Source organism: Haliaeetus leucocephalus, unplaced genomic scaffold (genome assembly GCF_000737465.1).
Source record: "Haliaeetus leucocephalus isolate CR32 unplaced genomic scaffold, Haliaeetus_leucocephalus-4.0 Scaffold215, whole genome shotgun sequence".
NCBI lineage: Eukaryota > Metazoa > Chordata > Aves > Accipitriformes > Accipitridae > Haliaeetus > Haliaeetus leucocephalus.
Window position 1 is genome coordinate 125301 of NW_010972651.1, and position 22281 is coordinate 147581.

General features: G+C 53.8%; 1 protein-coding gene across 2 annotated transcripts in view; it reads right to left on the bottom strand.

Annotated features, from left to right (window-relative positions):
* Positions 1-22281, bottom strand: part of TCF3 (transcription factor 3) — a 78285-nt gene that overhangs the window by 28942 nt on the left and 27062 nt on the right. Inside the window, exons 4-6 of one of the 2 annotated variants that reach the window (XM_010566592.1) lie at positions 10293-10366; positions 9095-9191; positions 544-611 (exon numbers count right to left, since the gene is read on the bottom strand). In XM_010566592.1, coding sequence (XP_010564894.1) covers positions 544-611; positions 9095-9191; positions 10293-10366 — 239 coding nt within the window. The remainder of the gene's footprint in view (positions 1-543; positions 612-9094; positions 9192-10292; positions 10367-22281) is intronic. The other variant, XM_010566591.1, reaches the window with a different exon arrangement.

Consider the following 22281-nt stretch of genomic DNA (forward strand, 5'->3'; position numbering starts at 1 on the left):
GGACATGGGGATGCTGGCCAGGGTACAGAGGGATGCTAGTTGGGGAGGGAGAGCATGCAGCACCAGGCATGGTGCTCAGAGGCAAAGTGAGAACCCCGAGGCAGGCAGCTGGAGGGAGAAGGTGCCTCCCGGGGCACATGTCTGCCAACAGCCACCCTGACACAAGGAAAGGTGTTGCTTGGATCCGACTTACTGAAACTCCCTCCGAGGGCAGTGTTGGCTAGGTCATATCTGATTAAATACAAATCAGCTAGAAACAGGATTAACAATAATAAAATAAGTGAGTCTGAGGAGGTTTTGAAAAGAACTGAGAAGCTGCTACAGCCCCATTTCTAAACTCTGACAACTTTTCTGAGCCAGCAACACAGACCTGTATAAGCCCCCGACACTCAACAGATGTCTCTGAGCAGAGCAGAGGCTTTCCAGGACCTTGTGCAGAGAGACGAGATGCAAACCACCAGGTTCCTTTTCATTCCCAGGCTCTCATTCCTAGCAGCTTAGCCAGTAAATGAAGCAAAAAGTCTCAATGCATTTTATCGTTACCTGGTTTAGTCCTGGCATCCCTGTGTCTCTTCCGAACGTGGAGTACGAGGCTCTTTCACTGCTCTTCCCTACAGTGGAGGAAAGAAAAGACAAGGTTTTGTGCAAGAGGGAAAGGGAGGTTTTGCGTGCACCCCCACACCCGTCCTCCCGAGGTGCGAAGCCCGCTCTCGTAACACAGCTTCCTCCTGCCTGTCTGCAGAGGTGACTGCCTCCCATAATAGCTTGTTGCTAAAACAGGAGCTCTTTTAAGTTCATGGACAGCAGGGCTCGGCTGGTCCATAAACAGCAAAACCCCAAAACTGCAGCAATGCAGGGAAGTGCTTGTGGCCATGCAAACTGGCAGTGTCAGACCAGAGCAAAAAAAATCCCTCCAGACATATTAAAAAAAGCCAGCCAAATTTGGCAGAGGCAGTGACAGAGCAAACTGAAAGCCAGGCATGAGTGACCAGACTCTGCGGGTGCTTTCCATACGATAGGAAATACAATTTCAGCGCATGCTGAGCAGCAGTGTGTGGAGCTGAGCTCCTGCTCCTTATAGCGCAGGAATTACCTTCTTCCCCTTTCCTGGTGGAGATTCAACTTTCCAAAAACCAGATCTAAAGAGCAGGCCATTCAACAGAAAAGCCTTTCCTTCCTTTCCAAGCCCCCTCCGTTAGGTCCCACCAGCCAGGCTCCTCCGGGACCACGGGGCTCGTCGCAGCCAGAGCATCCCTGCTGACCGGGATGCCGTGCAGGAGCAGCCCCGTGCGAGCCGAACCCACGTGCCCCAGCACTGCCAAGTGAACTTTAGCACCCAGCAACGGCTTTTATCAAACATGCTCAACCTCACCCTGCCCACATGCTGCTGAAAATAGTGTTTTCGGGGGGGGGGGGGGGGGGGAAAAAAAAAAAAAAAAAAAAGAAACCCAACACACATGGTGAAATGTTTCCATTCTGAAATGTCCTTGCAGTCTCTTCCCTGGTGGTCACCACCCCACAGCACACCGCAGTCTGTGCAAGCACCACCCGTGGGTGCCAGGGCAGTGGGACAGCCCCAGGGAAGGACCCCAGGCCAGGGAGAAAGGGAATAATTCTACACAGTGCCAGGGGCAGCCAGAAGCACAACAGTCTGCTTTGGGGTTCCCCCCCGCCTCCCCAAAGCAAAATTAGGCACTTTTCTAGAGGGGAACAGGCACTTCTTCATTAAAAAAAAAAAAAGCAGAATTTTTCCCTGCTGTCAATTACAGCTTATTAACAGTGCCACCAGGGAAAAGGAAGAGGAAAATGGGAGATGATGATCAAAAAGGCTTTGAACCCAGGGCAGGACGGTCCTGCCGGCAGCTGCCTCGTGCCAGCGCAGGGGACTCTGCCCATGATGTGGCCGGGAGGTGCTGGGCTCTGCCAGCCACCACCACCACCCCCCGGGCAAAAGTCCTTCCCCGAAAAGGGGCAATCGCATCCTGCCTCCGGTCTGGCTTAGTAAGCAAAATTGGGAGGGGGAGGACTTTGCCAATCTGCTTAACCTAAAGCCATCACCGAAGCCTGCTACGATGCAGGTTAACGCACCGCGGCGACGTTTGGGCTGGCAGGCAGCTCCACACCCAGTTAAGAAATTTTGGGGAGCAGACGAAGGGGGGCGGGGGGGGCAAATTTCCCCAAACCAGCCCCCCTGAAGCACAGGGGCAGACTGATGGGAAGAGAGAGGAGACTGCTCGGTTTTGCAACCTTAGCATGGGGGCCTTGAACTCAACCCAAAATTTCAGAGTGGGTTCCCCCGCTACAACCCCCAAACCCGAGACACCCCCCCAGCTTCCCGACGGTGCCGGGGGTCGCAGCGCGGCACGCCAGCATCCCACAGCCCCTCGCTTCCAGTGACAGCTGGACACACTGCGCGCCGCTGCCGTTTCGTTTCAGAGGCTTAAACGTTAAGTAAACAAAGGTCAAAATGTCAGAGGACGGATCTCCTAAATGACCTAATTTTTAAAAGAGCTTAGCAGCTCTATTTGCTGCAGCGCTGGCAACGTTACACAAATAACTCAACAGGTTGTGGCATCGGGTGGATTGCGATTACTCCTAAACCAGAGGAAAAACAGGGTAATGCCACACTAGTTTATCTGGTCAGCAACAGCCAGGCCTCCCATCTGATAATATATTGCTGCTTCCACACTTGGCTCGAGCGGCGAAGCACCGAGCCGAACGCCTCTGCTGTCACCAGATAACCTCGGAGGCTGAACCACAGGGCTCTTGGCACGTGCGGAGGAAGATGAAGGGCTGCAACCCAGTGCCAGCTCTGCACCGTATTGCTCCGAAACCCACTACCTTCACCTGAGGGTCTTTCATGCCTCGCTCGGTTCACATGGGACAGCAAGCGTGCTTGGTACCAACTATCTGCTGCACGCTTGGATCGGTGGGTGTCTTGATGGATAGGGGAAATTGGGAAAAGGAGGGCAGCCCCCTGGCCAGCCCCAGCCCCTTCGTCATCACATAAAAAGGGGAAAAAGCAGCAAAAACCTCAGCAGTAGAAATTTTGCATTTAGTTGTCTAGGAAAACAAGGCAGAAGGAAGAAAGGCAAACTCTTCTGGATTGGAATGTATCTAGCTTATTGAAATAAAAAAAAGTCCACAAGTTGGACAGGCAAAAGCTGAACTTGCCAGCAGAAGGTGCTGTTTCTGCTGCCAGGGAGATGCCAGCTGGCACAGGCAGCAAACTGAACTCGCCCAAGTCGCTCCTTCACAGGCCCAGCCCAGGAGCACCGACCAGAAAAGGTGGCGAAACCCCAGGACCACAGCAAGGACCAGGAGAGAGGCAGCTTTCAGCAGAAAACGCCAGAAATCCCTCCAAATGCCATCTCGCTCCCAACGGAATTACTGAAAAGCTGCAGATGGGTGTTAAGGGATCTCGGAGGGGGGGCGGGAAATAATCACAAGATACTGGGAATAAATCCCTTGAATGGGAAAGGGGTTTCCTTTGGAAATCCTATCTGTTGGATTTACCTCTGCAAATTTTAGCACGCAAAGGTGAAGCACGGCAGAGGGCACCTTGAACAAGGCATACCCAGAAACTGGCTGGGAGCATTTAGTATTTCCAGCTCTTTATGGCATTGCTTTGCTGCGAGTCCTGGCATCCCCCTCCTGCCTTTTCCACCCCCACCAGCTCCTTCCTCTGCCCGTGCTGCCTTCAACCCTGCTTAATAAGCAATTTCCCAACCTCTCTCCTCTCACCAGCATGTTCTCTCTTGCAGGATCCGGCTGTGCCAGGCTCAGACGAAGCCTCCCCCAGGCCTGCCTTCACCCAGGGCTTTTGCAGAGAAACCCCTGCGCACCATTTGCGCTCTCTCCTCCCAAAGGCAGATTTGCTCCCGGGCTTGGAGACAAGGTGGCAGAATAAAAACTCCTCTTTCCCGGGGTTGCCGCCAGCTCCGGCAGCGGCAGAGTTTGGCCTCGGTGCCTGGGACCGTGGCAGCATCTCACCTCCAACAAAGCAAACCACGCTTTTAAGTAAACTTGTGGTTTTGCCATTTCTCTCCCCAAGACAATCCCCACTCAACAAATAAGCCAAGAAAAGGCGATTCAATGCTGCCTACGGGTTTTGCCAGAGCCTGCCAGGAGGAAGGCAGGTGCTTTGCCAAGAAGCGGTGCCCCACACTCCTTGCCAGCCCGTGGGGACTTCACACCAGTGTCCCCGCATCACCTCATCCGCACACTCCGAAACGGAGCCCCGGTGCAGCCCCCGGCACCCACCGCCCTGGCCATGGCACAGCCACCCACCACGAGCCACCCCCCAGCCCCGTGCTGGTAATTCCATTAGAGTTATGGCCTGGGGAAAAAGGGGAGGAAAAACACAGCCAGGGATTAAAAGGGGTGAGAAAAAAAAAAATGTTAAAAAACCAGGAGCAGTGACAAACCCCATCCGTGGGCAGATTAAAACCATTGTCCAGGAAGAACCCAATCCACAACAGCTCACAATACACACAAGATTAGAAACACTCCTCTGAAAAGAAGCTAATTACTAGAAATAATTACTAGAAAGAAATCTGTTATGGCTTATCAGTTGTCCCGCTGTTTAAGCAATCCCCCCCGCCCCCGCCTGCCCCGCTGAAGATGAATGGTGAAAGAGTGGCAGATTTTGAAGATTGGCGATTTAAAACAAAAAGAAAAGCCCTCCTCACCCTCTGGGACGAGCCGGTTCGTCACTGCACTGTGTCCTGGCACTACCCCAGGCAGCCAGGTATGGTCCCCCATCACCTCTCCCTTCCTGAGGTTGGGATGCTCAGACCTCACCAGGACGTCACTCGTCCTCCGGGGAGCAGCACCAAGGGCTCAAAGCTTGAAAACTTGGAGGAGGGAGTGATGCATTGCTACTGCGCCCTGCTCATCGGGTTCAGCGACCCCCCGTCTGGCAGCCTGAGGTGATTTTTATTCAGAGCACTGACAGGATTTCCATTCAGGGACTGACTGATTATTTTTTTTTTAAATTTAGGTTATCCCATCCAGTGCAACACAGGCCAGAGCTCCCCACCCCATCAGTCCTGCAGACAGCTGTGGTTTTCCCCATCACTTTGCAGAGCTGAAGCTGTGGCAGAGAAAGAACCTGGGCTTTGGAAAGCATCCAATTGCAGATTGCCCTCGCACTGTCCCCTTCAAAAAGCGTATGAACGGCGTCACCCACAGCTCTCGGGGAGCTCTGAAGGCAGGGAAAGGCCAGCGCTGGGAGCAGTACCCGCAGGTCCCGCCGTCAGTGTGACCGCTCTCCTGCTCAAGGTGCCTCCCAAAGCCAAGCTCCCATCGTGCCAGATGCTGTATGTTCATCTAAAGAACGCCCATAAGCCCCCAATACCACATCTGTGTGGCCCAGCTGAATAGAAATCAGTACTTTTCCTTTCAAAGCGTGCTATGTGAATTCAAACCGGTTTTGGACTAGGCGTGCACCCTGTGATAATCCCGAGTGGGTTGGACTGGGGCTGCCCGCGGATGAGCAGGCAGGCAACCATGCCACCAGTGCCGGTACCTCCCGCTGCCAGGACTGCTGCCTGCTTGCAGGCACGCTGTCCTTCTGGGATTAAATCTGTCCGGCGCTTCGCAACAGAGCTCTGTGCTCCCCCAGTTCCTCCCCAGGAGCTGAGCAGCCCCCTCCACACCACACTTGGGAGGGGGACCCTGAGCAGGGGATGAAGGCACAGGCTGGGGTGATGGCACAAGGGACCTGCCTGGACAGGCAAGCAGGAATAAGAGGCAGGGATGCAGTCCCGCAGGGGTTTTGGGGATGTGCTGGCAGTGCCCTGCTCCCCTCAAACTCAGAGCCACTTTCCTTCTCTCCTGGGCCGTGCAAATCCCTCCAGCCCTGCCCTCCTCATGGATTTTGCTACCCTGGCACTGCTTGCAATTTTCCGCGCCCCTAGCTAAATACACCTAAAACCAATGCTCTGAGCTGCTTCCGTGCACGATCACCGCTGCTCACAAGCCAGACCCACCCTCCAGCCAGAGCTTCCCTGGCCGGCCCTGCAAATCCAGCTCCCGGCACAGGGACATGCCAGGAAGAAATTTGGATGAACAAGCTTGTACATTCCACTGCTTCCTTATCCAAACAGCCACTACACCCTGCAGTTCCCAAATCTCTCTCTTCGCACCCCTGCTCATGTCAGATCAGTTTGTGAGTGGCAAAATGGCTCACGCGGGTAGGCGAGCACCCAGCTGCACCCCCGCTCCTCCTCGTGCACACCATGGCCCCAAAACACCATCAGCCTTCAGGGGCCGGTGAAATCTCCACCCTCAAAAGGACATGACCACTCGGGCTGGCAGGAGTTCCCCAGCCCACCAAAGACTGGTGAGAGCGGAGCCTCCTTTCCATTTGCCAGATGCATGTGGAAAATAGAGCCAAAAAAAAAAATCACAGTTTAGCTCCATTTCTCCAAGTGCTGCCTGGCCAGCAGTGTCCCTTCGCTGCAGGAAGGGTGCTCGCTGTCCCTAATGCACATCATTAGAGGATGGCTGGCTGCAGCCTGCCTCTGGGACACTGCACTGACTCATGAAACACAAAAGCCGGAGGGCATGGGTTCCCGGAGGAGGCCAGCACCCCAACCGAGTGGCATCTGGCAGAGACCAGTGCTCAGAGTCCACCCCAATGGGGGAAACCGACGTGCACGTTTTCTTTATGAAAGCTCAGTCTCCCTTTCTAGCTGGCCATGCCCATCACTTCCAACACAGATCATTTTCCCCCTGAAATGTTTCTTCCAGCAGTTTCTGATCTTCCTTGAAGAAATAGAGGTCAAGTGGGAAAGAGATAAAAATTCTGATTTTGGGGAAGGGCTTAGATGATGGTCTCACGCACCTTTTGTCCACCCAGTACCACCAGACATGTCTATCCTAACCTGCACCTTACATCTCCTCACATTTCAAATGACACCGGTTCCACTCAGTTGGCCCATTAGCGTGAGCTTGCCCAGCCTGCTGCCCCCCATGGGGGACCTTGCTGGAAACCAGAGACTGGCAACTGAAGTGACACATTTCCAAAACTCACCTTTCCCTCCCACTTTGCCACTGCTTTTACATTACTGTATGCAAAACCTTTTTTTTTTTCTTTTCTCCGTTCTCTCCCCTTCCAATTATCATTTTGCTACTTGAAACGTTTTCAGAAGCAGCTCGGTAAAGAGGAAGAGAAAATCCCACTTGTGGTCTTCCTCCAGGTCCATCCCTCTCAGCACACGAGCACAGAAGCAAAGCAAAATTTATTTATATCTTTTGGAACCTGCTCCAGGAATTGATGTTTTCTACTTTAACCACATTCAATTTTAGGAACAAAAGCAACTTTGAAATGTGAGGAGTGCCCTGCCCGTCCTGGCTGCTCTCTCCCAGCCTCCCCAGCTCCTGTTTTGGTGGTGGAGCTCCTGGTGCTGCCCTCGACCGCCCAGGCCAGCGGCTGAGACCTTGAGCCAGCGCAGGGAGATGCAGCCCCGGCAGGCACCCGAGCCTCGGGCACGGTGCGCGGCCGCCGTCCTGCTGGCTGTGAGGCTGCAGCTCGCCCTCCGCTGCGGAGACAAGCCAGTGGAAATCACCCGCCGGGGCAGCAGAAGCTCCAGCTCCACGTGCTGGGGACCGGTTGGGCTCACAGCCTTGCTGGGGAGTGCCGTGGCGCTTGCCAAAGACTGGGAGCCCTGTCTTTGAGAGGAAGCCAAACGCGTCTTCCCTGCACACATCAAAGGGGAAACCTCTGTGTTCCTCCCCGGGCAGCTCCTTCTTGGCTGGAAACTCTCAAGGCTGCCTTGGCCCCAGGTGTGGGACGGGTTGGGATGGGTCCCCCCCACGCACACCCCCAAGAAACCCTGCTGAACTGCATCAAGGCTGCCCTGTCTTATTAAGAAACATCTCTTCTGCTTTGCTTACATCCTCCTGGGGCAGAAAATGAGAAGGAATAACCGCCCTTGCAGAGGGACAGGAGGGAGCTGCTCGGAAACACTCTTCCACGCCTGCGCAGGACCCCCAAGGGGCAATTAAACATCGCCCCCCCAACAGCAAGAGGTGTGAAAGGGGGGAGCAGAGCTGAGAGCGAGCCCCCCCCACCCCAGACACGAGCCAGGAGGAGCAAACGTGTGGTTGCTCACTTCCCAGCATGACCTCGCTCCTCTCTTCCCCTTTCCGACCAGCTCCGCAGGAGGAACCTCCTATCATGGTGGGGATTTTCTGTTTCAAACACAATTCCCTCTTCTAACCTCACCCTTCAAACCACGAGCAAACACAGCTAGCTGCGGGGCCCTGCCCCGACACCGCTCCTTCCACACTCGCTGCAGGGTTTTAACCACCACCGCGTGGGCAAAGGTGGGGAGGACTAACCCCAATTCCTGACCTAATGTCATTAGAGCTCTCTAAGCCCTTCAGGATGGATATTTTCTGCTCTTAATCTCTCCTCCCACCCCTGAGCTGGGAGAGGTAACTAGGTAAATTGTCACAAGCATCCGGTCACGCACGATCACCGTCTCTGGCACAGCAGGTCCCCATAAGCTCCTCATGCTGCCCAGTTGCAGCAGGGAACGACGGAGGAGCCGGACAGGGCTGCCGGAGCCTTGGAGGACACAAGAGGAGACCCTCCAAACCCCACTGCAGCGAGGGGGAGCACCTCCAGCTCTCTGCAGAGATTGCACCGCCCTGGGGCTGCGAGGCTGGAAAGCAAAGCAGCCACGAGCCTGTTGCGAGACCTTAATGATGAGCTGCGTCTTTTCTCCCCCTCTCTCCTGGTGCTTTTCCACCCTTGATTACCAGCTCCCAAGAGCAAACTCAGTTCATCCCGTGCCAGCATGGCAGGCATCAATCTCCACTTTTGCCTCTAGGTGCTACTGTAAAGCAGGGAGAAATAATCACGTGCATAAAATACGCCGGCTGTCACGCATGTCAGGCACTGATGAGACCCTCTGGATGGCAGCTCCTTTAACCACTTCTTTGAGAACGCCTTCTGGAGCGGGTCCAACATGGGGAACAGCAACACCGGCCAGTGCAAACACTCCCACCACCACACGCCATTGTGCGTTAAGATTTCCCCTGCTTTGACCACACACCCGCCAGGCAGCTGAAAGGCACCTACCCACTAGTCCAGCTCCCAGGAATGGTGATGAAGATATGCTGTTGTGAGACGGCAGGTCCCTGTGCTCGCCGTAGTGGGGGCCTTCGCCATAGCTCTGCTGAAGCAACACAGGAGAGTTACTGTCGGGCGCATGGGGATGACGAGCCAAATGCCAAAACACAAGGCTGTCGGAGCTCAGTCTCTCCCATAGCAGAAAGGGTCAAAGTCAAAGGCTTGTCGTAAAAAGGGCGCAGAAATGATCTTATCCTCACAGCAAGGGAGAGCAAGGCAGTGCAGCCACAAGGCTGTGGCATTAGGAGGGGATATGGCACCAAAGCAGGGACATATGGGGGGTCTGCCTCACGCTGGCAGCTCTCAGGCAGTTTCTGCCTTCACCCAGCAGCTCAGCACCCACCAGGTGAGAGCCAGGCAGCCCCCTCCCCGAGCCGGGCGAGGAGAAAGCCTATAAAAATGAGAAATGATACCACAGCGCCTGCTCCGCCACTGACCTAAGGGAAGGGAAAGGTGCCATTGCAAAAATGAATCACACAAACCCATTAAAACATGAGCATCTGTCAAAATAACACCATTTCAATTAAGTTAATGTCTTTTCTCTCTTCCCCTCCTCAGGCCCGAGTTACACGCTGTTGCAGCCTCTACTCCTTCCCTGCAAAACTCTTCCCATGCTCTCCATCACCATCAAGGGTGCCTCAGTTGGCCAATGTGGTAAATTCCCCCCAAAGCGAGCCCCAGTCGGCCCCTTGGGCTCCCAAAGCTGTGCGTGGTGGGCGCTCATCAAGCTTTGCCGAAGGCACAGCCCATCAGGTGAGATCCCTCCACCCACTTGGCTGTGACCCCATTTGGGGACCTCTCCCACCCGGCAGCCAGAAGCCCCCTTTGTCCCCCTGCCAAAGCTGAGTGCAGGGAGGGGAGAGGTGTGAGCAGCCGTGGGGAGCCCACATGGGGTGCAGGAGTTTTTTGGAGGAGAATCCCTTCTCCAGAGGGACCTGAGGGAAGCAAAGCCTGGGGAGATGGGGACAGGGAGGCCCCTCTCCCCTGCTGCTGCTCTCACAGGGTTAACAGAACCAATGTCCAAAATGGGGCAAGAAAAGCTGTTCTGGGGTTAGACCCAACCTGGGCACAAACGCAGGCGCTGCAAAGCCATGGTAAAACCCCCGTTTATTTTGGTTGGAGTTCAGTGTTTGTGCTTCATCCTTACCCTTCCTTGGTCAAATGTGGAGCTGTTTTGATCTCCTGTTCCCCAGGAACCTGATCCCGGTCTTTCATCCAAACCTACCGAAAAACAGGAAGAACAAAGGTTACTCTTGCTTTATCAGCAAAGCCTCAAAGGTGTTCTCGCAAAATTAACTCTTCCTTCTACAAACAAAACAATATTTTCATTAATAAACCACTTCCACTTGGCGTGACTGATCCTCCCCTCTCCCTCTTCACCTTCCCACTCCAGCTGGGAGTTTATTCCACAAACTTCAAAGCAAATCCCACCACAGCCTGGAAACGCTTCAAAACACGGGACAGTGGGAAGAGGAGAAACAAGTATTTTAACCCGCTTTATTCCAGAGAGCAATCGTGAACCTCTTCTCCCCAGAGATCGATGGTGAAGAGGACAATGAATTAAAAACTCATTGCACCCATCCTGATGCTCCAGTGGGACCCGATTTTTGTCCATGGTGCTGCCAGATCACGGACCAAACTCTGTTCTTCATTGCACCCGAGCAGATTAAAAGACCGCCCGGACCTGAAAGAGCCTCGGATGGGAATTGCTGGGGGTACAACGCTACCTGTGGCTTGGTTACACTTGTTCAAGGGCATTTGTTATTTAAGCCCCTTCATGCTCCCGCAGAGGAAGGTGCGGTGTCAACACAGGGCCGATCAGAGCACGCTCCCATCCATCTCATTTGTAGCCCTCGCAAGCGTATCCTTGGCAAAGGGGATCTGACCCAAAACGGCAAGGGACTGAACAGGAGGGTTTTGCAACGTGCCCGCACACAGACTGCGGTAGGAAATCGTCTCCTTTCATCGTCTGCCAGGTCCACCCAGGCTGTGCCTCTTGGGCTACCAGCACACAAGGCACCTAGGGAAGATGGCAAACGCGCACCAGGACAAAAAAAAGCCCCGGCAGTCGCATCAGCAAAGCTCTCGCAGTTCAAACTGGCACCAGACTGCACGGAAGAAACCTCTTCTGGCAGCCGAGCCTTGACTCGACTCGGCAGCAGGATTTCTAACTGTGCTGGTCCATCTCTTCTGCTCCGGTGGGTGACCGGGGGTCGGCGAGTGGCAGTCGGCTTCTCCCCAATCAAAGGCTCATGGGGGTAAAGCCGGGGATTTGAGAGGGGGCCGGGTAGGGTGAGGGCACCGTCCTGCCCTGCGGCCAGGCTTTGGAGATGCTACACAGATACCGTGAGCTCAGCCAGGGCGGACAGGCAGAAATCCCAGATCTGCGGGAGGCTGAGCAGTGCGGATGGCGCTGGCCAGAGCCATCTTTCTGCCTCGTCCCATGGAAACCCCAACCCCACTGCGGGGGACATATGGCCACACTTGCCACAGGGAGGCACGAGAAACCTCTCGCAGCGGCTCCCGGCAGCATCCAGCATCACCCTGTGCCACCTCCAGCGCCAGGGGCCCTGGGGGCTCTCTGGGGACCCCCTCCACGCTGGCTCTTCCAACGATAGCGAAGCGCCAACAGCCGAGGTGCCGGCAGGGCCTTACGGGAGATTTTCTTTGACGAGCAGAGACCCGCTCACAGCGGTGGTAACAGCGGCGGCACAGGACGGTGGCAGGGACAGGGGTGCGTGCGGGAGCAAGGACATGGAGGGGGGCAGGGTTGCAGGGCGCACTCCAATTTCGTTTTAGCAAAGCTGATTATTATGGCAAACACGCCGTGTATTTGTCTCCTCCGCTCCCCTTACTGTTCATTTAACCAGAAACTTCTTTCAAATTACATCCTTCTATTTCTGTGCCTTTGTGTTAATCATTTCCCCAGAGAATTGGTGTTTAATTGCTGTCTAATTTGCATAATTATGCATATTAATCTCTACACCTAATGAATATTCATAATTCTCATTTAGATTTTGTTTTCTAATCAAAAATTTCCAATGTGATTACTGTGCAGAGCAGGGATAAGCCTCTAATAATACCTTGGATACTAGGGAGAATTACTGCCAATTCTCCCACCTCCTACTTCCTAGAATAAACTTTTGCTTTGCTAATGTGTTTTTCTAAAGCAATTCATCTGCATACCCTGCAAACACCAACGGAGATCAGGAGGCAGAAATGCTCCTTCTATTCATTTTGCTTTCATGGGTATTTTTAAAGTTCCCCAACGGTCAGGGCAAAGACACGAGCAGGAACCGCAGCCTCAGACATCCTTGGCAAACTTGGCCCTTTGCGCTGGAAGGACGAGGACTGCGGCACCGACCACGCTTTGGCTGCGGCCGGCGTTCCCACAAGGTGCCTCAGGAGCCCCGGAGCCCGAGGCACGGGGGTCCCGGTCCCCACGCCCACCCCCGCACTGCACAGGGCGAGCGTTTGAGGGTCCTGGATCACCCTGCCCTCCCGCAGGGCCACCCAGTCCTGTCTCTATCCCACCCGATGGCAGAGGAGCATCCCCAGGCCAGGATGCGCTGGGAGAGGATGCTCAGTGGGGCACGCTGAGGGGAGGGAGTCTGGAAGGAGTTCGGGTGCTTGGAAGCCCAGGATTAATTTTTTGCCAAAATTTCTGAAAAAACTCAAAGAATCACTGCCAACCCTTTCCAAGGAAGGAGAGAAGAGGAGACGGCGGGTGGTACAGGTGACAAAAGCTGAGGCCAAGAGGCTCAAACGTTCCCTAGACATGGAGCTCTGCACAAGCTACTTCCACGCTGCCGTGCCACCGGCGTGCCCCGAAGAGGGGTCAAAACCGCACCGGGTGCTCCGACGGCACTCGTGCACCGCAGCAGGTTGCGGAGGATAAGCCGCTCTCCCAGAGTGTGTGTAAGTCCCGGGCACCCCTCCTTCCCCCTCGCTGCTCTCAGGGAGATGCGGAGCTGGGGGCAAGTAGCCCCCCCCCCCCCCCCCCCTCCACCCCGCCCAGGGGGGACCAGGGGGGAAACCCTGACCTCTTCCCATCAGCTCTGCAACACGCAACCAAGCTGCAGGCACAGCAGTGGCCAGATCCCGCAACAGCAAATCAGCCTCCGGGGAAACCCAAAAGGCCTTTTTTTCCCTTCAGGCGCCGGTGTTCACATGGTTGTGCGGCTGCCAAGGTGAAGCGAGGTTATCGCCCTCCCACCCGCGCGGCAAAAAGAGCGGTCCATGGCTCTGGAAGCGGCCCCAAAGGCTCAGCCGCCTCCGAACGTGCCTGTGCCAGCACACTGCTGCGGGGCCAGCCTGCTGTCCAATGCCTGCTGGAAAAAAAGGTCTCACGCCTTCCCCGAGCTGCAGCCACAGGCATGAAAGATGCCGGCAAAAATCTCCCATTTTCAACCCGCAGGTGTTTTAAGAATTCAGGGATTTCTGGGACAAAGCCAGGAAAAAACAGACTGCCCACTCTGGACTTCTGGCATCTGTCCTACGTTCAGTGCCAACCTGCTCTTCCCTCCCTTCGTATCCAAGTAAGGATCTAAAATTTGGCAGCAAATGCCCTCTGCCAACCCTGCAAAACCCCGAAGTTTGGCCAAAGGCAGGCACTTCTGGAAAAGCCCCCATCAGCAGGGTTTTGCTCCGCTCACACCGTAAAATCCCCGAAGACGGTGCCACCACCAAACGCGGTCCCGCTTTCCCCAGCCTGCGGCACTCACCGGCGGTGCCCTCGAGCCCAACCTGCCCGCGGGCACTGCCTGGCACGGAGCAGCCAGACTTGACCCAAATGGAGGGAGAGGAAGGAGCAGAAGATGGGGAAGCCTGGGGCGAGGAGGACACGGCTCAGGCAGCCCCACAGCGGCATCCCCGGGGCTCTCCCCCCAAGTGCTCGCCCAAGGGCACCCAAGCATCCCACCCGGACCCTTTTGTCCCAGCAGCTCACGTGCTGCTGGGCTCCCCCGGGTGGGACAGAGATCCCGCAGGCATCTCCCTCGCCCCCCAACTCTGCCTCACCCCTGGGAACAGATTTCCAGCATTAAAGCACGCACAGTCCTGGGCAAAAAAAAAAAAAAAATCATAAATCCAAGTCACCGACAGAGATCGTGTCAAAATTCATGTGGCACGGAGCTGAATTACATTTGCACAAGCGAACTTAATTCTGGCATATCCTAGCTTTTGAGTGCTTGGCTTTGCAACATTTACAAGGCTCCTCCAGCGCAGGGCGTGTGTGCAGTTTCAGAGACGCCCACGTGTGCACGCAGCTGCCGGGAGCCAACTTTACTTTAAAATAAACCCATTTTCCAACTAACCAAGTTAAGGCACACTTTCCAATTCAGAAAAGACAAAAATAGGAACTACCTCCTCTCTCCATTAATACAGTTATTAAAAAGCATACAGATTAATTGTGCATTTTAATAACCCTGATCATGAATATTCATAACACATTTCTTGCTCATGTTCTAATTAAAACATACTAATAGAATAAGATGTAGCTGTCAGACAGTAATTTTTTTTTCCCCCTTACGATTTTTGTGCTGCAGCTAAGAAGAGCTGATAGACAAGAACCATCCTAAGCTCTCAGCATGGATAAAAATAATTTGTCCGCACTTAGTCTCAGCAAAAAAGCTCTTCGCCAAGTAACAAGCCATACTAAAAGGCTACACACAAGTGACCGGTGACACAGGGCAGCGGGAGCTGTTCCCCACCCAGGAGGAATGAAACCACTTTAAACACACAACTCTTAAACAAGCAAAGGTGCTAAGGAGGGTGTAGGGTTTTCTGCCCCATCCCCACATCGCAGCAGCCACTTACGGTCCCTTCTGCTCAGTTCCCGGTCTGTGGCTTCCAGCCCCCATCCACAGGGTCCCCGGAGCTGAAAATGCCGCACCAAGAGATGCTGCTCTGGTTTCAATAACCTGAGCCCCGAAAGCTACCTGGGCGTACGTGCTGGCCCTCAAGCCAGCCGTGAGCCCCGAGGTGTTTTGTAACTCCAAAAGTCCCGATCGGAGCACAGCGCTGGGACACGGCTTGGGAAGGGAGCGTGGCTTCGGTGCCAGCCCCTGCTCTGCCCACCGGGAGACAGCCAAGAAGGACTCCCCGACATATGGCCTTCGCACTCAGGCCAAGGTCTTTCAAAACAACCTCAATCCCTAATGATTCCTTTGCGAGCAAAGCTCAAGGGGCGGGCAGCCATCCCTCGGGACCCGAAGGACACGCAGGGACGCAAAGAAGGACATTTTGCTCCGACCCCGTTTGTGCAGCAAGATCCAGAGTTTTTTTGCTCTTAAACCCTGCACCAAGGGATACCTGGAGGAGAACATGCACTGCTGCAAAGCTTTGGTCCGGCAGGCTCAAACGACTTGAAGGTGCCTAGTTTTCAGCGTCAGGAGGAGGGTGCAGCAAGGGGACTGTCACAACAGCCCCACGGGTGACACTGGGGGACACTGCTGGGAACGCTGCGCTGCTCGAGCTGTGGCTGAACGCTTCCCTCCCCCAGGCCACCCCTGCCTCCGCAATCTGCCAGCATCAAAGCACCCTCCCTAATCTGATTCCCATCAAAATGACTATGCTAGGCTTTTTTTTTTTTTTTTTTTTTTAAATCTATTAAAAATATTTAGGCCAAGCCCTTCATGTGGCTGGACAAGGTTCAGGAGCAGCCGCAGCTGCTGTGAAGACGGCAGCTTCCATCTTCAAGGGTCTACCGACCACAAGGTGCCTGCAGCAAGGCTTTGAAAGCCGGGCGGCAAATTCAGCTCTGCAGCCACGGCACTACCCACGGGCCAGAGCAGGACAGGGACGTGGTGGCAGCTGGGAAAAAAAAAAAACAAACCCGCAGCCAGCAGCCCACCATGCTTATGTTATGAATACACTTAACCTCTGCTAGCCCCAAGCCACCCCGGGAGAAGTGCAAGGGACACCCGCTCCCCGCCTGCCTCCGTCGGAGGTGGGACGGCGTGAGCCGCCACGGATAGAGACACCGGTGCCACCGTAATTTGATTTGAAACAGAGGTGACAGAAGGCTGCTTGATAAACACTTCCAAATTAAGCGGCTTTGTGTCCTAATCGCTCTGGCGATCAGCCTCACAGCAAAATCTCTGCTAAAAGGGATTTGAAATCAATAAAATTAGTCGACTAGTAATTAGCTGTAGTCCCAGTCAAACTAGCAAAGTTGTGTTTCCCGGCGAGAGTTGGCTCTCTGGACCCGCACACCACCGGCATCTCAGCACCCAGGCATCCCCCTGGAAAGGCTCCTGGGTGCAGGCAGAGCCCCTGCAAGGGGAAAACCAGGCACTGGGAGCGGCCGCCGGCTTTGCCTGTTTATTTACCAGCCCCGTCCACCCCCGGAATAGGAAAAAACAGCTGTGAATGGAAGGCAGCCGGTAGCTGTTTACAGGACGTCGATTGTGGATGGGACTATACAATTTGTTCACTTCCTTTTCCCGGCGCACGACAAAACAATTTAAAAAAAAAAAAAAAAAAGGCAAAAAAATCCCCCAAAAGCAAGCAGTGCCGAACACCTGGAGGGCAGCACAGGGTCCCCAGCAACGCACCCTGGAGGCTCCTGCTCACGGGGCATATCGGGAGTTCTCTTCCCAGGTACGGGAGCTCCATTTCATCCCCTCCACTGCCTCAAAATTTGAGGTTGGACCAAAGCTGGCTGGCCGAGACGGCAAGGCTCAGCTTTTCTGCTGCCTGGGGAGAAAGAAAGTATTCTGGTGGATCTTGCTTGAGAGTGGGCGGTTTCGTGCCTTGACCTCGCAGCCCGTGCTGCGCTGCTGGTAGCCGTAGCCTGGCCGGTCCTGGTGGAGGGATGCAGCGTGGCGGGACGCAGGATGGGACGGCTCGAGCGAAGACAGCCGCTTGCCGGGATGTGCTCCCCCAAGCCCACGATTTGAGGGGCATGGGGGTGACCCCTGAGGATCAGCACCGCTGGGTAACCGCCCCGCAGACGGCGAGATGCCAGCCCTGACCCGAGGGACCCAAAGCTACCACATCATGCCCCAAGAAGGGGACGGAGCCACGCTGCCCAAGAAGCTCACAGCTCCCCAGGACCCAGCTCGGTCCCATCCCCTGCCCCTCCGTGCTGCCGCTTCCCAACCCATCCAGGAGGAGCAAGCGGGCCAGGCGGCACAAGCGGATGCTCTGGACCACGACAGCCTGGTGAAGCGGAGGAGAGCGATGCCGAAGGGGAGACGCATACAACCGCACCGACACATTAAACAAACAGGTCACCTCGGAGCCCGCTAACACAGATCCCTACAAGATTTATGGGGCAGACTCTGCCCATTTGTCTTTGTGATGATGAATGTACTGAGAATTCAAAGCCAAGACACGCACATCCACCCCTCATGGGCTCCCGCGCCCCTGTCCCCAGGGAAGCGCCCGCTGCTGCCTCCCCCCTCCCCAAATGCACACTCAGGGATAATTTTTGACTTAAAAAAAGCTGATGCCACCACTTCGGTGATCATTAATTCCTCCGCTTAGCATCTGCTCTGGCATCTCCTGCACCGTATTCTGGTTCAGCAGTTTCTGCACAGTCCACAGTTGGAGCTGGGTTTTAGGAAATGTTTGGGGCTGGGGAAAGATGGGATCGGTACCAGGCAGAGTGGGGAAAAATGATCCATTCTCCATTGGCTTTGGATGAGGGATGAGTATGGAGTGAAATTAAATCTACAGCCAACAGCAAAAAAAAGCCAGAAAGAGAGGAAAAAGAGCCAAGTAAATACTTTAGTTACTCTCGGTCTTTTGGAAGATGATCCACATGGCATTTCAAAACGAAGCTGCATTCACAGCTTCTGCTGTGGGTCAGGACACTGCTTCACTCGAATGTCACAGCCCACGGGCGGGCGGCTGCAACTGCTCTGAAAGGACAGGACAGGCTCCAAGGCAGCCCCCCCCGGGCTGGTTTCGGGGGTGCTGGCTGACATCCCACAAATGCCCCAGAAGAGAAAAATAAGTGTACAGAACAGTGCCCAGTACAGGGGTGAGGAAGGTTTGTGGGGAAAAAAACCAAAACAAAACAAAACCAACAAGCAAACCCAACAAGCAAATTCAAACACCTTTCACTTTAGAAACAAGTGTTATTTGCAGACCCTACAGGAAGGTCTCCACTGCGTTTCAGGAGGCTTTTTGGTAACCAAGATGAGAGTTTGCCTGCTTAAAGTCATAATTAAGGAAATAAATTACCTGGACCAGCCCAAACCTCATCGAGGCCTTGCAAAACCACTGCACACAGTGCCGGTGGTGGCACAACGCTGCACCATGGCACAGCCACCACCACCGGTGTCCGCAGTGCAGCCGAGGACCGGACCAGAGTGCCATGGTTCATGCCAGTGGCAAATTGCTGGGCTACCCTCTTCCTGGAGAATCGGCCAAACTGGACAGGATTTATTAAACTAACAAAAAGACAGTGAGACCAAGCGAAGTCAGCAAGGCCATCGGGCCTCCCAAGTGCCGGGAAGAAGCCCGCTCCCTCCAGCAGAAAGGCAGAGAGAACAGAGACTGTCCTACCTCCCAGCCCCTAGGAAAGCCAGCAAGATGCCACAGGGAGAAAGAAAACAAATCTGTGACGACAACCAGAGGGAAGAAAATAAACTTTAAAGCTCAAAACACTTCCCCCAGCTGTAAAAACAAAGACACAGCAATGACCAAACAAGAGCACAAAGGAGCAGCATGAAAAGGGGACGGAGGATAACACAGGGCTCGACCAGTCAGTGCTTTCAAAAGGTCAGCAGCCTGCGGGGCAAACCCACCGTGTCCCTTGTCCCCAGCCTCTCCGGGACGAACCTACCCATGTCCCTCGTCCCCAGCCTCCATCCAAGCCCAAGAGCCCATCCACTCTCTGCAAGAAGCAGGATGTCAAGGAGAGTCTAAGGGACAAAGGTGCAGGGAAACGGACCAAGAATAACATTGGTTTGAGTCAGACCGACAACAGGTGTCAGAGAATTCGCTTTTTCTTTGCTAGCACCTCGGATCAACGCGTATTTCGGAGGAGCAGCTCTGCTACCCTCCTTGCAGATGGAAACAGAGACCCAGCGTGAGGCAACAGCGGGAACCCCATTGCCACCGGCCAGATAGCCCCGTGGTCCCACTGCACGGTGACATGGCAAAGCAGGGCTGCAGGGACCGCGGAGGGTGGGAGAAACACGAGGGGCTGCCCCGAGCCCTGGGAATGAGCCCACGCCTGAAGATAAGCCACCCGCAGCTGCTGGTAGCAGCCTGTGATAAAACCAACCCTGCAGAAGAGCAAGGAGCTATCTCAGACCTGTCCCCACGGGACACCCCTTCCCAGGAGTGTGCCACGAAGCACCTCAGCCCTCTCCAAACTGCTTTTCACCAGGAGGCTGGGGAACACACTCACGCATCGCAAGCGGGCGCCGACTCACGGCTGCTAAATCTCAGCGCGGAGAAACGCAGCGCTGGACACCAGCAGTGCCACTCCGTCACCTCTCCAGCAGTCCTTCAACCCAAGCTTACCGCACGCTCCCAACACGCTGCTCCTCGCTATTTCCAGGCATGCGATTTGAAAATGTTTAATTCTATTAACTAAATATTAAAACCCTCGGAGCTACGAGGGGTTACATCCTTGACCCTAGCACCAGATTCATGCCCCCAGCTTGAAGCCCATACGTGTGTCTATAGGACCTCTGAGGGCTCCTGGGAACTGCAATCCTGCAAGCAAACTGAAACACGAAGACAGTCCTGTAGAGAACTTTTACTCATGTTCTGCATCACATGCATTCAACAACATCAACTTGTTTGCTACCACAAAACAATTTAAATTCAGTAGATACAGGCTTATTCACAAAGCAAGGGGTTATATTCCATTAAACAGAAAGCTTTGGGGAGAAGAGCGAGAGTAAATCCACATCCTGTTTTTTCCAGCTCATTTATTTTACCACAAAGTTGCACACTCATGAAAGATGCAGACACTCGACACTAACGCACGTATTGTTGTCGAAAGAAAGAATTCATTTTGCTGAGCGTGCACAGCAGCCCAATGCCAGCGCGGAATGAAATACGACGGCTGCGGGTCCCCCGAGACGCTACGTATTGACCTTTCGTATTTCGCAGGCAATTGTGTATTTTGCACATACACACAGATGCACAGAATAGGCACATACACCCCCACTACTTTACTTAGAAGCACACACCTCTTGTTTCCGCTCTGATTTGCATCTTTCCAAGTATTGTTTAATTTGCAATGTAAAATATAATTACAGTATCAGAGATGCAACCAGAATACTGTCCTTTTGCTGGGGAATAGAAATCTTTTCCCCCTTGGTTTCCATTACTCACCAAGCAAGAAAACAGGGGACAAAAGCCTGTTTGCTTATACCTGACCAAAAAAAAACCCCTGAAAGTTTGCAAGAGAGACATTTCAGATCAAACAAAAAGGCTTTCCTTGGCAGCTTCCCTGGGCCACATCCAGAGAGCGGTGCCAGCCGTGCGTACGTGAGCCCTCCCAGCCCACCACCGCTGTCACGCTCCAAAGCCAGCAGGTAAGGAGGCCAAAGGCAGTTAAAAATTAGACAAACTAAAGACCGTTTCCAAATAATGTGGAAATTACGGGGGGAAATGGCCAAATACACGCACACACAATCGCAGTGGCCTTGGTAGTCTATTTGTAAGTCTTCTCTTACGGGGAGAGGGATGGTGGTTAATGACTTGTATGCTCTATTGCTAATGACCCAGCACTTACCCTGCAAACTTCCTTGGAGCAAGAGGAAAAAACAGATCCCAAAGGGGAGAGGAAGGCTAAAGCAAACGCACATCCAGGAGTGTTTATTCTAACCCAAAACGCAGGGGCTGCAATCCTGCCGGGTGCTAGCCAGCCCAGCGACCTCCGGCTCTGCCAGTAGAGAAGGATGCCCCGGACCGCACAGGATGCGGCCACGGGGCTGGCTAGGATAGCTAACGTGTTTCGCCGAGACGATGATTCAGCCCACAGGAAGGATCATCTAAGAAGAATTGTTCGACACAATGAGAAAAACTTTCCCAAACAAAGTGTTCTCAACACCACCTGCCTGCCTCCCTCCGCGGGGCTGGGGCAAGCCCTCAGCTCCAGCTTTTGTTTGCAAATAACTTCGAGACTACGGTCACCACAACAAAGGTTCGTCTTTTTGCCTCCTCCTTTCCCGAGGCGAGCATCGCCGAGTGCGCGGCAGGCTCACGGCCGCCATCCCGTCCCTCGAGAGGAAGCTGGTGGGCAACACAGAAGCCACCAACACCTGTCTGATGCCGAAACCCCCAGCAAGGCCCAGTTACAGCGCTGCAACTGGAGGACTGCAAACTTCAGTAGCTGAATATGTCCCGAATATACAAGCCAGGCTTACTAAGGCATCCCTTAAGCAAAACCAGTAGTATACAAGGTGCAGAGTTTTGGGGATAACTGCATGTACAGCCATGGAGTTTTCCCTCCCAGGCACCAGTTCTTACAGAATTTGGTCAACATGACACAGCATGGTGAGATATTTACCTTAAGAACAGTTTAAGGACAGATGTGACCTATTTAGAGCTCTGCCAAATATTTCTGCAATTGAATATACCATCAATTATTTAAATTGCATTAAAAAGGGCTGTATTCGATCTACTTGCTACTAAGAAGCACCATTTCCAAGAATCATGACTCTTTTTTTTTCCTCTTTAAATATAAACACTTCAAGATGTTCACTTGTCCCTTCCCCTGCGAAGAATGCACATCTTTGCACAACCATACTCCATGCCCCAAATTTCCCTTGTATCCCTAAAGCCAAAAGGACAAGTCACAGGAAGAGCTTACCTGAAAAAAAAAAAAAAAAATCATCAGCTTTGTTTAAGGTCTACAGAGGCTTATGGTGTAGATGGCGTAGAGTCCATCAGGCAAGCTCTCAACCAGCCTCCTGACCTCAGTAGAAATCAATGATGCATTGCACCATGAGTTTAGGCTGCCGGTCAGCCTCTGAGACTGTTTCTAATCATACATTGGCGAGGGGGCACCGAAAAGTTGCTCCAGCCCCTTGTGTCCTGGTTCCCTTTGTCCATAAAACCAGATCCCAACACTCATCTCCAAGCAGCGCATTAGCCCAAACGCTGGCAAAGAGATTAAGGGACCGAGCTGGTGGTGGTGGGTTGGTTTTTTAAAAAATCTA